Source organism: Schistocerca piceifrons, chromosome 4 (assembly GCF_021461385.2).
Source record: "Schistocerca piceifrons isolate TAMUIC-IGC-003096 chromosome 4, iqSchPice1.1, whole genome shotgun sequence".
NCBI lineage: Eukaryota > Metazoa > Arthropoda > Insecta > Orthoptera > Acrididae > Schistocerca > Schistocerca piceifrons.
In genome coordinates, this window is record NC_060141.1 from 408,050,099 (window position 1) to 408,066,038 (window position 15,940).

The following is a 15,940-nucleotide window of genomic DNA, read 5'->3' on the forward strand; positions in this document are numbered from 1 at the left end:
CACTATATAGAAAACTAAATCAGCCATCAGCATATAATTATACTGATAGAAAAACCTATTTTATAGGATTCTGAATGAGATATATTACATTAAGTTTAGGATTCTATCATACAGTAATCCATTTGAGTCGCTGAGAACCATGAAGCACCAAATCGTCGTTTGTGAGATTGTAGCTTTTATTCACGCTTCTGACAGCTGTTGACCTAATTGTGGGTCAGGCTTATCTGTACTGCAGGTCCACGTTGTACATGTATCTGAACGTTCACAAAAGGCTCTCTCACTGGTTTCTCTGATATTTACTTAAGTATGGGGTAAAGGTGTCGAAGACGGTGTGCTTTTGATCCTTATGGCTCTCAGCACCTCATTTATATTTTAATCAAGTGACCTTGTTAGTAGATAGTACTACTTGAATGCAATAATTTCTGCAAATGGCGGTTTGTGTTTGGAGTTTGTTGTTTACTGTGCAGGAATCAGCTTCCCTGTGTAGTGTCAACATGAACTCTGTTGTACCTGTTTTAAGCATTAACAGAAAAGAAAATGACCAGGAAAAGTTAGCCGCAAAGAAAGTAGGCCCTCCCAGACCAGTTCTGTTATCCAAAAAAGTGACAAAATGAAATAATCGTGACTGCAAGTTAACAACTAACAAAGAAGCATATAACATGTGTAAGTTGTTGTGTGGGTGCAATGTAAGAATGTCTGATTTTCACCATTTAATTAATTCATTAGCTAATACATGAATTAGGGATCTTGTAATTTGTCCGAAAAAATAAAAAAAGCTTGAAAACTCCCACTTGCACAAAAATGCAAAATGGAGAGTAGCAAAAGCTTAAACACTATATCATTCTTGCCATAAACTGTACTTAATTATGTACAAAGCAACAAAATTACACGCAAACAATTCTTCCTCTTTTCAGGCAAGTTATGCATATTATTATTATTATTATTATTATTATTATTATTATTATTGACAGCAACTGAAGTTGTATAAGTATGGTAAGCATAACTGTTATACAGCAGATGCTATTAATTTCACACTCTGATATTTATGTGTATTTAAAAATTTGCAAACACCCAGAATGTATACTTACGAGCCGCCACTGCAAATGACTATAGATAGCTTCCTAGTAAAAAAGAATTAGTAATGTATTGTGAATAATAAAGTACATAATAGTGTATTTGTAATTTTCTTTGAGCAAATGGCATGAATAGGATAAAACTTTTAGTACTTTTCTGCATGGAACACATTGCCGTGTTTTATATTAATTTATACGGGATAAATTGTTTTGCTTAATGAGTGAGTGTTTTGCTCTACGAATAAGATTCTGGAATGAATTATACTTACAGTGTGAGGTTCCACTGTATATGGCCTTTAGATTTCAACAGCACTTGGAGGTCCAGTCACTCAGACAAATTTCAGGCTTAGAAAACTAGTCATTTGTTCCATTATTTGAAATGTTACTGACACATTTTTGTGTACTGTATCTTAAAGGCTAATACACACTAAAAAAAAGTAAATAAAAAAAAAAGCAAGCTCCAAGGCTTTCCTCGTGTTTTAATGTTGTGATAGAGTACAGATTTTACAATAATGAAATGAAAAGTACAGTTATCCTTCCAAAAAAAAAAGGAATGTGAGGCGAGCTATGGAGCAATTTAAGGAGTTATTGCTGTTTGTATAGAAAATTCTGAAGCATTCTGGCATGCAGACAGAGGTGCTGCAATCAGGGCAATACTAGCTTATAACTCTCACGTTTGCTTTGCCAGCAGATTTTGTTTTGTATTTCGTGGATAAATCTTGTAAACCTGTGTTCGATGCTGTCAAGTCGTGAAATTCACCTGTAAAAAATACAATGCGAAGACAAAACATAGCTAAATTGTAGTTACAGAAGCAGTATTTTTAGTAATAATATTACTGATCAAAAATGGTAGCAGATAGCTGTATGAATCTTCTTCCAACCGTTCCCTCTCAAATGTTCCTCCCTCTGATTAAAAATCATTATTCTTCTAGAAATTCCAAAATTTCCTGCTCGTCCAATAAAGGTGACACATTTCCAGCAGAATTACAGCGAACAGAAAAACTTTAGGTACACACATGAAAACATGAGCACCCAATCACTCAGTCGTTCTTGACAGCATCTCTTATGTTCACTATTGCTTCTTTCAAAGTAATTTTAGAAATTGACAGCAGAAGTCAGCACTTGTTATAGAACAAGTAGCGATATGTCTGTTCATTGTTCTCGTATGAGACCGTCCAGGCATTTGCTAAACCCCAACTTGCTGGATTGCAATGCGGTGTAACATGATTCATCACTCCAAATCACTAATTTCTCAAGCATTGCTCAGCATTGACTACAGAAATGTGTGCTTCATGATGTGCTGGTTGACCATTGTAGTCTGTTCTTTTCAACTCCCAATGCATAGTCATTGTGCAAACTGGACTACTGGTAGCACTTCGTTATTCATTAGTGACTCCTTCCACTGATTTCATACCTTTTTTTTTATTTTTTATTTTTTTTTTTTTGCAGCACACCCTGCCCCTCTACCTGATCTTATTTAGCTATGGTTATTCCTTCACATTTCCACTTCACAATCACATCACCAACAGTCAAGTTGGGAAGCATTAGAACAGTTGAATTGTCCCCAATGAATTTGTTACTGTGACACCCAGTGACTAGGCGATGTTCAAAGTCACGGAGTTCTACTGATCGACCTATTCTGCTGTTACTGCTTACTGTTTCCTTTACTAACACTGCAGTACTCACGACCTCCTTTTATACTGGTCATTCTACTTCCCATCACACCTGGTGGTCAATTCTGCATTGCATTCAGGTGTTTAGGTACTTTAGATCAGTGTACTTCGTCTCTTAAAGCAAATCTTTTGTTAGCATCAGAATTTCCAGATAAGTGACAGATTCAGTATTTGGGCTAGATGGGGGTTTGATCTAGAGATCTGCCTTCCATAGTCAACACTCTACCACTTATGTAGAGGGACCTAAGGACATTATAATTTTGTATTTTTTTAACAAAATTTTTCTTCTGTTTATCAGAAGACTGTGCATCAAAAAAATAAAAATCAATTCCATGCTCTCCTTCACCGCACAAAGTCCAAATTCTAGCAGTTCACTCTCTTGATATACAACTTATATTTCATAATTTAATTGGATAGATAAAAAATCCATTCATCAAGTGGCAGCAAAACACACACACACACACACACACACACACACACACACACACACACACACACACACAAAAAAAAGAGAGTTGTAATGTGTGTATTCTGCCACCACTGGGTGAGTAGATTTTTTATCTATCCAATTAAATTATTTTGTCATAAATTGATGGTTTTCATTGTTCAATTATATTTCATGATGGTCTTTATATTTTTCACTTCACCAGTTGTCCACAGCTTGTGGTCTGGTGGTTAGCACCATTGCCACTGTATTACAGGGTCCTGGGCAAAATTCCCAGCTGGATCAGATTTTTTTTTCACTCAAGGAATGGATGTTGCTGTTGTCTTAATCATTTCATCTCATTTTCATCATAGAGACACACGAGTCACTGATATGATGTCAAACATAAAAGCTTGCACCAGGCAACCAAGCAACTCCGGACATGGTTTCTTGGCCATTAATGCCATACAGTCATTTCATTTTACTTCATCAATTACCATTTCAGTTTTAGGAATGTACCTACCTTTATTTCAATGATATTCTACCCTTACACTAACACTTACATGGCAGTTTCCCTGCCTATGCATATACCTGAGGTTCTTCTCCTAAATCACATATTTTAGTGGTTTCATGTTTTAGTGACATCCATCTGTGGCTGGCTACCACTAAATTAGTGGCCCCAACATCTGTAAGTAGCAGTCCATCACAATATTCTTGAGTTTTGTGTTGATTAAGAGTAAAACTGAATGTCATTCTTCCCTTTTTGTGTCAATCAAAGCATCTCCCCTCTTCAGCCTGGGAGGAAATAAAATACTGACAACGTAGTGAGTCAGTTTGCCTTAGGATGCAACATTGTTTTACATGTCACTCCAAACTAACATCTAAGAGACAGTTGTGACCATTACGACCCTTTCACATTACCATACTGGTTGTAGTAACTTTAAATGTTAGTACCTCTTAGCACCTTTCTTTTATCACATATGTGTGAAGATAATGTTTTAATCTTCACTTAGCAGTAGGGGAGTTTCGCAGGACAGTTTGGAATCTGTGGACAGTGGTTAAATTAAAATTTACATAACTCTCTCAAAAAATTACATATGACACAGCACCATTTGTACAAAATAGTTTTGCATTTGATTAATTCTGTGATTTTCTAAAAAGCCATTTCTGTCTGGTCATAAGTTAGTTCACCTTTGTGAATGTTCTACCATTCTGGGCAATAACCGCACCTTTAAAAAAAGAAGATATTGTTCATTGTAAGTTGTAAAATGATGTTTTATTTGTTGTGCTTTTGGCTGGTTTCGACTATGGCCTCTACAACCAGCATCTATAAAAGCATATCAATTACAGAAGAGTGAATTACAAAACTTGTATAACAGTCTAAAGAACTTTAAAACTAATAAAAGACAAAAGTTGTAAATTTGGCATTTACTTACATTTGAAATAGCTTCATGCACCACTTTGCACAGGATATGATGTGTATATTGATTTGTCAATCCATGGGTGGGCCACAGATAAATATTAGTGTGCTCTGTATTGGATATGATTGGGAGGAGAGGAATAGACAATAAAATATGTGGAAGTTCCACTTCTGGTACAACCAAAGTGGTATCAAATAAAGAGTTGCCCATGGGGTCTTCCAGCCGATATTGCCATACGATCATTTTATTTTTCATTGAACTAATGTATTGCCAGTGTATATTTTGTAGAATATTACTTTGTCAGTTGTTGTTGTTGTTGTTGTTGTGGTCTTCAGTCTTGAGACTGGTTTGATGCAGCTCTCCATGCTAATCTATCCTGTGCAAGCTTCATCATCTCCCAGTACCTACTGCAACCTACATCCTTCTGAATCTGCTTAGTGTATTCATCTCTTGGTCTCCCTCTACGATTTTTACCCTCCGCGCTGCCCTCCAATGCTAAATTTGTGATCCCTTGATGCCTCAGGACATGTCCTTCCAACCGATCCCTTCTTCTAGTCAGGTTGTGCCACAAGCTTCTCTTCTCCCCAATCCTATTCAATACCTCCTCATTAGTTACGTGATCTACCCACCTAATCTTCAACACTCTTCTGTAGCACCACATTTCGAAAGCTTCTATTCTCTTCTTGTCTAAACTATTTATTGTCCATGTTTCACTTCCATACATGGCTACACACCATACAAATACTTTCAGAAATGACTTCCTGACACTTGAACCTATATTCGATGTTAACAAATTTCTCTTCTTCAGAAACGCTTTTCTTGCCATTGCCAGTCTGCATTTTATATCCTCTCTACTTCGACCATCATCAGTTATTTTGCTCCCCAAATAGCAAAACTCCTTTACTACTTTAAGTGTCTCATTTCCTAATCTAATTCCCTCAGCATCACCCGACTCAATTCGGCTACATTCCATTATCCTCATTTTGCTTTTGTTGATGTTCATCTTATATCCTCCTTTCAAGACACTGTCCATTCCGTTCAACTGCTCTTCCAAGTCCTTTGCTGTCTCTGACAGAATTACAATGTCATCGGCAAACCTCAAAGTTTTTGTTTCTTCTCCCTGGTTTTTAATACCTACTCCAAATTTTTCTTTTGTTTCCTTTACTGCTTGCTCAATATACAGATTGAATAACATCGGGGACAGGCTACAACCCTGTATCACTCCCTTCCCAACCACTGCTTCCCTTTCATGTCCCTTGACTCTTATAACTGCCATCTGGTTTCTGTACAAATTGTAAATAGCCTTTCGCTCCCTGTATTTTACCCCTGCCACCTTAAGAATTTGAAAGAGAGTATTCCAGTCAACATTGTCAAAAGCTTTCTCTAAGTCTACAAATGCTAGAGACGTAGGTTTGCCTTTCCTTAATCTTTCTCCTAAGATAAGTCTTAAGGTCGGTATTGCCTCACGTGTTCCAACATTTTCACATCTGTCAACACCTGCTTTCTTTGGAATTTGAATTATTATATTCTTTTTGAAGTCTGAGGGTATTTTGCCTGTCTCATCCATATTGCTGACCAGATGGTAGACTTTTGTCAGGACTGGCTCTCCCAAGGCCGTCAGTAGTTCTAATGGAATGTTGTCTACTCCCGGGGCCTTGTTTCGACTCAGGTCTTTCAGTGCTCTGTCAAACTCTTCACACAGTATCGTATCTCTGATTTCATCTACATCCTCTTCCATTTCCATAATATTGTCCTCAAGTACATCGCCTAACTACTTTTTCAGTAGTGTCTGTATTTATCAAAGAATTTATTTTTACTGTTATTCCCAAATATGTCTGCTAGTGTACCTGCGATACAGCTATATAGGACAGACTAGTAGGAGCTTCAGCATGAGACCAAGAGAACGTCTGAATACTAGTGAAAATAATAAATTATCATTTTGTGGGCATTTGTGCAATAGCAAGGACATTGTTGTTGTGGCCTTCAGTCTGAAGACAGGTTTGACACAGCTTTCCATTATACTCTATCCTGTGCATACCTCTTCATCTAAGAGTAACTACTGCAACGTACATCCTTCTGAGTCTGCTCACTGTATTCATCTCATGGTCTCCCTCTACTATTTTTACCCCCACCCCCCATGTTTCCCTCCAGTACTGAATTGGTGATCCCTTGATATTACAATGTGTCATACCTACTGATCCCTTCTTCTAGTCAAGATGTGCCACAAGTTTCTTTTCTCACAAATTCTGTTCAGTACCTCCTGATTAGCTACATGATTTACTCATTTAATCGTCACCAATTTTCTCTATCATCACATTTCAAAAGCTTCTACTCTCTTTTTCTCGAAATTATTTTATTGTCCATGGTTCAAGTCCGTACATGGCTACACTCCACGCAAGTACTTTCAGAAAATACTACCTCACACTTAAATCTGTTCTCAGTGTTAACAAATTTCTCTTCTTCAGAACAGCTTTTCTTGCCATTGCAAGTCTACATTTTATATCCTCCCTACTTCGACCATCATCAGTTATTTTGCTCCCCAAATAGCAAAACTCTTCTACTACTTTTAATTGTTTTATTTCCTAACCTAATTCTCTTAGCATCATGTTATTTAATTTGATTACATTCAATTTTCCTCATTTTGGTTTTGTTGATGTTCATCTTGTATCCTCATTTCAAGACACTGTCCATTCCATTCAACTGCACTTGTAAGTATCTACGGTTTCTGACATAATGACAATGTCATCGGCAAACCTCGAAGTTTTTATTTCTCCTCCCTGGATTTTAATTCCAACTCCAGTATTTACTTCAGTTTCCTTTACTGCTTGCTCAATAAACAGATTGAATAGCATCGGGGATAAACTGCAACCCTGTTTCACTCCCTTCGCAACCACTGCTTCCCTTTCATGTCCTTCAACCCTTACAACTTCCGTCTGGTTTCTGTACATACGTAAATAGCCTTTCGCTACCTGTATTTTACCCATACCACTCTTAGGATTTGAAAGAGTATTTCAGTCAACATTATCAAAAGCCTTCTCTAAGTCTGCAAATGCTAGAAACATACGTTTGCCTTTCCTTAATCTACCTTCTAAGATAATTCTTAGGGTCAGTATTGCCTCACATGTTCCCACATTTCTCCTGAATCCAACCAAGCTGATCTTCAAGGTCGGCTTCTACCAGTTTTTACATTCTTCTCCTGTAAAGAATTGATGGTAGTATTTTGCAGCCATGTAATATGAAACTGATAGTTCAGTAATTTTCGTACCTGTCAGCACCTGCTTTCTTTGGAATTGGAATTATTAGTTCTTGAAGTGTGAGGGTATTTTACCTGCTATACATCTTGCTAACCAGATGGAAGAGCTCCGTTGTGGCTGGCTCTCCGAAGGCTATCAGTAGTTGTTGTCCACTCCTGTGGCCTTGTTTCAGTTTGAGTCTTTCAGTGCTATGTCAGATTCTTCATGCAGCATCATATCTCATATCTCGTCTTCATCTACGTGCTTGTCCATTTCCAAAATATTGTCATCAAGTACATCTCCCTTGCATAGGTCCTCTATATATACTCCTTCCACCTTTCTGCTTTCCCTTCTTTGCTTAGAACTGGGTTTCCATCTGAGCTCTTGATATTCATACAAGTGGTTTTCTTTTCTCCATAGATCTCTTTAATTTTCCTGGAGGCGGCATCTCTCTCTCCCCTAGTGGTATGTGCCTTTACCTCTTTACATTTTTCCTCTAGCCATGTGTGCTTAGCCATTTTGCACCTCCTGTCGATCTCATTTTTGAGATGGTTGTATTCGTTTTTGCCTGCTTAATTTATTAAATTTTTATATTTTCTCCTTTCATCAATTAAATTCAGTATCTCTTCTGTTACCCAAGATTTCACTAGCCCTAGTCTTTTTACCTACTTGATCGTCTGCTGCCTTCACTATTTCACCTCTCAAAGCTATCCATTCTTCTCTGCTGTATTCCTTTCCCCTGTCCTTGTCAGTTGTTCCCCAATGCTCTCTCTGAAACTTCCTACAACCTCTGGTACTTTCAGTTTACCCAGATCCCATCTCTTAAATTCCTACCTTCTTGCAGTTTCTTCAGTTTTAATCTACAGTTCTTAACCAGTAAATTGTGGTCAGAGTCCAGATCTGCCCACAATTTAAAATCTGGTTCCGAAAATTCTGTCTTACCATTATACAATAAACCTGAAACCTTCCAATGACTCCAGGTCTCTTCCATGTGTACAACCTTCTTTCATGATTCTTAAAACAAGTGTTAGCAAATTGTGCTCTGTGCAAAATTCTACCAGCCCATATTCACTCACTATTTTTCCTTCCCTTCCTTTTCCTACCATCGAGGAAATCCCATTTGTGCTCACCCTCGATGTATATATTATCTTTGATTATATCTTCCACACAATTTAAACGAGCTAATTAAGACTTCAGTCTGTATGTTGAGGTAAGCAATATATTACACTGGTCAACACTCATTTTCTTGCCAAGGATATTTGAGTGGCTTTAGGATGGGTTAGTGGTGCTGAGGACGAATATAGCAACCATTTATGCAGTTTGGCTCTAGTTTTTGAGATAATGCATGATTTATTCAAAAAATTGCTAATACTGAACTCGAGCGCTACAAACTACAATGAAAAAAGAAAATAATCTTTATAAATAGCTTCTATGAAAACCTGATAGGCATTTGTCCACGTATAAAACATACTTGAAAAGTTTCTCTATAAGTATATCATTTTCCGTCCATGACGAACCGCTTCCTGCACGCTTTCCTTTTATAGATCTCTTCAGGACAGTCACGTTGCAGATTCCAGCAATAATCTGCCATCATATGCCTCTCCCATCTTCCTTTATATCTTTCCTCTATTCCTTTCATATCTTGATGGAACCGCTCTCCTTGTTCCTCACTGAAATCACCTAGATTACGAGGAAATCGATCCAAGTGGCTGTGAAGGAAGTGCAATTTTATGCTCTTGTTAGCTCCTAAGTTTTGAAAGTTAGTGAGCATGTTTTTGACCAGTTCCTCGTAATTGGGAGCTTTATGATTGCCCAAAAAACATTTTACAACAGCGACAAAACTGTTCCAGGCCGATGCTTCAGTGACAGTCATGACACTTGTAAAATTGGTATCGTTGATGAGCCTGCGAATTTGAGGACCATCAAATATTCCTGCCTTAAGTTTTTCACTACTGAGTCCAGGGAACGTATTGCAGATGTATGTGAAGCAATTACCATTTCTGTCTAAAGCTTTGGTGAATTGTTTCATTAGTCCTAACTTAATATGTAATGGTGGAAGAACAATCTTGTCCCTACTAACCAGAGGTTCATTAATGATGTTTGCTTCACCAACAGCCATATGTTCCCTTGGAGGCCGTGTTTTCTGCTTCCAATGTTCGTGCTTTGCCCTACTATCCCACATGCAGATAAAACATGGGTGCTTTGTGTATCCATTTTGTTGTCCAAGCAAGAAGTTCACCATTTTCAAATCAACACAAATCAACCACTGGTGCTGCATATACTGAATTTTCTGCAGAACCATCTTGATGTTAGCATATGCTTCACAAAGTTTTGTTGAGTGGGCAATTGGAATAGATGCGTAACGATTGCCATTGTGTAGGAGAACACATTTTAAACTTCTAGTGGAACTGTCTATGAAGAGACACCAGTCCTCTGGTCTATATTCCGGCAGCCCCAATTCAAGTAAAAGTCCAGGTATATTGCTGCAATACACTATAACCTCTTCTTGGTTGAAGTATGGAAGAAGGTTTTCTTCTCTCGTCCGGTAAGCTGTTATTTTAACACTTGGATGAAGACAGTTCTTTTCCTTAAGCCTGGATGCTAAGAGTTCTGATGCTTGCTTTGAAAGATTGAGTTCTCGTATCAAGTCACTGATCTCCTTCTGGTCGAACTGCTGGGGTTGTGTCTCATGTCCTTCGTATTCCGAACCACTACTTGTACATTCCTCGCCGTGCACATCGTCATCTGATGATGTTAGCGTGGGTAATGTTGTGAAGGTTGGTACAGGAACATCGTTGCTGTGCACCACCGGTCTTCTTGCTGACTCCAAATCGGGATATTCCCACTTTCGCTTTTTGAACCTATTAAAACCTTTCACATTAACAATGCAAAAATAGCAATCATCTGTATGGTTCTTCTGCTCTCGCCATACCATAGGCACTCCGAAGTTTAAGCTTTTCCTTTTTCGTTTTGTCCACTGCCGTAAGCACTCCACACAGCATTTACAAACTTTATGGGGTGCCCACGCCTTGTCTTGATCTCCAAGTTTAATTCCGAAATATGTCAGATACGCTTCCTTCACAAAAGGAGTGATATTCTTCCTGTTCTTTTGAAGAACGTATTCACCACAAATGTAGCAGAACTCATCTGGATGGTTCACGCAAAGACGGCGTGAAGAACTCATGTTTTCCTAAAACAAAATTGCGCAAATACTACATATTATGCAGAACTTTCTTGTATTTGCATGTCAAACACATCCAACAAACATCATTAATTGTTTTGTGTGAAATGAATACTCACCTCTTATTTGCTACGTCACGATGAAAAGGTTCTATCTCCTTGAAGCTGCACTGCACATGTGTGTGACTTTCGACCATCGCCATTTTTCTTGTTTACACTGAACGCTACCTATCGGCTGTTGTGGGGATTACCTCGGCCAACAAATGAATGTCAAGTACCGCCAAATTCAAATCTGCACAACCCTCAATATCTTCAACACACGCGCCGCACAACAGGACTGAACACATGCTGACAGTGTGATGTTTGCATGATGTAATCCTCAACCACACAGATGCACTCCCTGAGCACAATTGTTTAATAAAGATAGTACAATATCACTAATTAAAAAACAGGTAGTAAATACATTACACCATATATGGACCCTGCAGTCGATATTATCCACATGAAACTCTCATTTCCACAAATAACCTATATCTCAAAAACCAGAGCCAATTTGGAAAAAGTACAAATATACTCAGAATGAGTATCATAACAATATCCCATTTTCGTTCAAACTTCCCTGGCAACGAAAAAAAAAAATTTATTTTGTAGAGCTGTGTTATTTGTCGTTCACACGTGATGTAGTGTGGCTGTGTAGCAAATAGATGTTAATTTCACACTCAGGTTATACTGTATGTAGATCTTTCACACATTTTAATGTTCCTTTTTTTCTGATTGTTTTCAATACTGAGTATCCTAATATTGATATGTGGCTCCACATGTGGACTGACAAATTGATTTGTACATCACATCTGATGCAACATGATGCACGATATTATTGCACATGTAAATAAATGCCAAATTTATGACTGTGTGTCGTAGATTGAGCCTGTGGACCCACATACAAACAAGGTTTGCCAACTGAATTTTTGCTGGGTCTTGTTTGTTTGTATGTGTAAAACCAGTATTGGAAATTTTGCGTTCCAAGGCTTTAATGGCCAATGTCATTAATGTACCAGATGACAGGTTGATTTCAAAGTAGTCCTGGGTATCTTGAAATGTTTTGTTTTTGTCCTGTGGTAATTGATCATTTAGCAGCTGTATGTGGTTCGTCACTCTTTTATGACTTTTAGTATGCTCAGAGCATGAGCTTAAATTTTTCTTCTTTTCAGTGGAGTTACTCTACAATGAATATTTGTGACAAGTTAAAATTGTGGTGGGTCACTACTCAATTCTGAATCCCTGCCTTTTGGGAGGCAGTTCTCCACCAGTTGTGCTATTTTTACCCATTTCGCGGAAGCTTCTCTTGCTTCGCTGATGTACTAGAGCCTTCGTTTAAAGGGTACAGTGATATGTTAACATTAACCACAGCCTTGATGTTTCATTGAGGTGATATTTTTGTACATTTTAGGAGAGTTCGTGCTGTGGTGAATATTGATGAGAGTGCAAAAAGTATATCCTTTCTCCCAGAGCCACTGGTCTAGTTCTCCCAGTGCTGCTAATCCAGTAGCATAGCATGAGAATCCTTGCGGATCTTGCAAGTATGGAGAGAAGGAAGCCACAAGTTGAAATTTTAAGTTTCTCTATGAGACGTGCACAGTCAGTTGCTCAGATTCTGTCATTGTTGGAAATAAGATCAGAGAGGCATTTGCTAACAATCGTTTACAATCTTTCACCATGAGAAGTCATGGTGTCAGGTAACTACTGACCATCAGAGAAGCGCCGGATTTCTGAAGGGCATTAATGCGGGTCTAGGTAAAGTGTGTGGTATAAAGACCCATTGGCTACTCATGGTCAATTAACAGAGTAAGCTCACTATGTAGAGTCAGTACTGTACTGTTTATTAATTTTTTCTGAAATCCATTAACAGGTGTAGATTGAGGAAAAAAACTTGGAAAACCCCTAAGAAAGTTTATCTGAATCATCAGCAGTTTGAAGATGATGACCTAAAACTCTTTGCTAATTGGGAAATGTTCCTACAAGAGTTGCCTGGACCAGAAGTTGTTACCTCAGTCAACCAGCTGATCCTATTTGTGCGTCGTTGGTGCCCTTCTACTTATGAATTAATGCCATTTGAGGAAATTGTCCTCGACAACAACAATATCACTGATACAGAGATCAAGAAAAAGGTATGTACATTGTCAGCTGTTTGCATGTTGTAATGTTCGATTATTATTGTCAATCTGCTTGATTGCATTAAAATTTTAATGTAAGATGTACACTATAACTGTTTATGTCGATTGTCTGAGAAAAAATAAAATGTAGGTCATTGTGCTGAAGAATTTAAAATAAAATTGTAGAAAGTAGAAAAAATGTTAAAGTAAAATCATAGTTATGCTTGCCATTATGCTTGCCACTTGGATACGTTTAAACATGTTTTGTCTTGTGTGTGAATGGTGTGTTAGTTCTCATTGTCTTACAAATTGCACCAGATAACACTTAATGCTAAGTCATATTTTTAAGCTGTTGTTCACCCCCATTTCTTTTCAGCTTTTCCATTGTGATGCTAAGGTCATTTGTGTATGACCTTTCATTTATTTACAAATGTCCTATCCCTATCAAACTAGTTCTCTGTTAAGAACAATTAAATTACAATACCATAATGTACCAAATATCCTTGAAAAAGTGATCTGCAGATGAATAAAACTGCTACAACCATTACTACTACTACTACTAATAATAATAATAATAATAATAATAATAATAATAATAATAATAAGTGTTTATATAGATCTGCTACATTCTAGGTAAATATGAAAATTCAAAATTGACTGAAAACTACCCAAAATCAAATATTATTAGTTTTTATCTACATCAGAACTTGTTTCATAGCTGTTATAAATTTTAAGATTTCAACAGATGCAGTAAGACCATTAATACATTTTGTCTTTACTTGAAAATCACCTCATTGTTAGTCTTATTTGCAATTTAAGTTATTTTACTTATTTTAGTTGTTGTCATCATGAATTCACTGTGTTGCTTTTTTTAGTTGGCAGAGCTAAGTGGTATTCCAGAAGAGAATATAGAATATGCAAAAGTGCAGACACATTTCCCTGCGGAAATTTCTGTCCTAGCCATCCAGAAAGACCTTGAATGGAATGCTCAGTCACCACAGGATTCGTGGCACCTTAATATGCTTGAGGATGGTGAAATACTATTTTACAGGTATTTAATTTTGCCTTAATTACATTTTACCAGGTTTTTTTTATGTGCACTATGATTTCATGAAAATCGTGTAGCAGATCTCGCTTACTGACATGTACTAAGCTAGATATATAAAATGATATAATGTATATTGATAACCGCAGTGTCTTGTGTTTTATTTGGCAGGGATAAAACCGAGCCTGTAAAGGAGCTGACTAATGAAGAACGGAAAGAAATAGCTAATAGGGAAGGATCCCGTGTGAATAAACTGGGTGCAGTATCCTCTTATTCCCCTCGAAAAGAAAGAGCTTTAAAAATTTATGTTGACTCGTCGCCTAAGAAACGGGATGATGTTGATGAACTTGACTGAGGTGTGAACAATTTAAGTGACTGGCGAAGTTTACCGAATATTGTGTAATGTTGTCTGTTCATGAAGCAGTGATATTTAAATGAACTTCTGACTGGCAGTTAGGTTGGCTAATGACAAAACACGTTGATGTGTGCTGCATTTGAGACTTGCGTGATATTGTTCTGACCGTCGCCATTGTGCAAGGATCGTGTACCTCTGTTCCAGACTGATCGGCCAATTGCATTTGGTTTGTGTTTGTAGGTATTTTCTATGTAGTTTTTATAGTTAATTTGTGTACATATATACATATATATTTATATACATAAGTGATTTTCCTTATTTGTTTAATATTTGCCCAGTGTACCTTAAAACATATCATGTTGCATTTGTTAATAATTCCCTGACCAAATTTTGTGGAGCTAATATCTGATTCGTTAATACAGCTTCTCAGAAACAGTCTGTCTTTCATTTTGATATTTATTTTATTTAATCTCGGATACATTACACTCATGTATTATTTATTAGGATTCATTTAGTTAGTAAGAAACTTACTTTTGGTAGTATGGACCGAGGCAAGCAGTTTATTCAGTAAACTATCGGGAATGTGTGAAAAAACAAGATATGTAAATACATGCTCAAGTAAGCAAAATATTCTGTATAGATGTTTCAAAAATGAAGCATGTTACTCACAGCAAAAGAGAGTAAGTGAGGTGAAACGTGAATTAGTTCAGTAGTTTGATTTTCATGTTTGTGGCAAGGTAAGGAAGAACAAATAAATTGTTAATGTTAGTATGGTATTGTGCCTGTGCTGACCCATGAATCCATTAAACTTTTGAAATATCAGATGCAAACAGCTTCGGATAATCACTGGAAATATTTATTTATATGTATGTTATTGCTAAGCATACATTGTTATTACATGAGAAAGCCAGTTGCCATGCTCTGGCTAGGGTGGCAGCATTTTTGTTTTGTTACCAGAGAGAGAGAGAGAGAGAGAGAGAGAGAGAGAGAGAGAGAGTGTTGCTGTTACTCATATTTCGCTACGGGTAGAGTACCGACATATGCTACTCTCAGTTGTGTCCTTAGTTCCAACCAGACAACAGTTACACTTGTATTCTCGTGTTTCAGGTATGGGTGTTAATGGTAATTCTGAACTTCGGTCCTTGAGTCAGGAATTATGTTCTTTGTTTCCTTTTTAATCAGAGCATCTCCTTCCCAACAATTGCACTTTTTAATGTGATCTGGTGGTTTTTTCCTCCTCTTTAAAGCAATTTTCGCACAACACACCACTCACACGCCTCCTCTCCTACTTGAGAGTGAGGTGCTTGCCATATTCTGATTACATGTCTTGTTTAATGCAAGATTCCAGATCAGTGTAAGTTTGGATGCTGTGGTCCAAGGTAT

The 15,940-nt window shown here is 37.3% G+C and overlaps 1 protein-coding gene across 3 annotated transcripts in view; it reads left to right on the top strand.

The window, feature by feature from the left end:
* LOC124796436 (ubiquitin carboxyl-terminal hydrolase 47) overlaps nucleotides 1-15,325 on the top strand; it is a 145,353-nt gene extending 130,028 nt beyond the window's left edge. For all 3 annotated transcript variants that reach the window (XM_047260628.1, XM_047260630.1, XM_047260629.1), the window contains 3 exons: nucleotides 12,914-13,172; nucleotides 14,033-14,208; nucleotides 14,374-15,325. In XM_047260628.1, the coding sequence (XP_047116584.1) occupies nucleotides 12,914-13,172; nucleotides 14,033-14,208; nucleotides 14,374-14,557 (619 nt within the window). In that variant the 3' untranslated portion in view covers nucleotides 14,558-15,325. The remainder of the gene's footprint in view (nucleotides 1-12,913; nucleotides 13,173-14,032; nucleotides 14,209-14,373) is intronic.
* The last annotated feature ends 615 nt before the right edge of the window (nucleotides 15,326-15,940 follow it).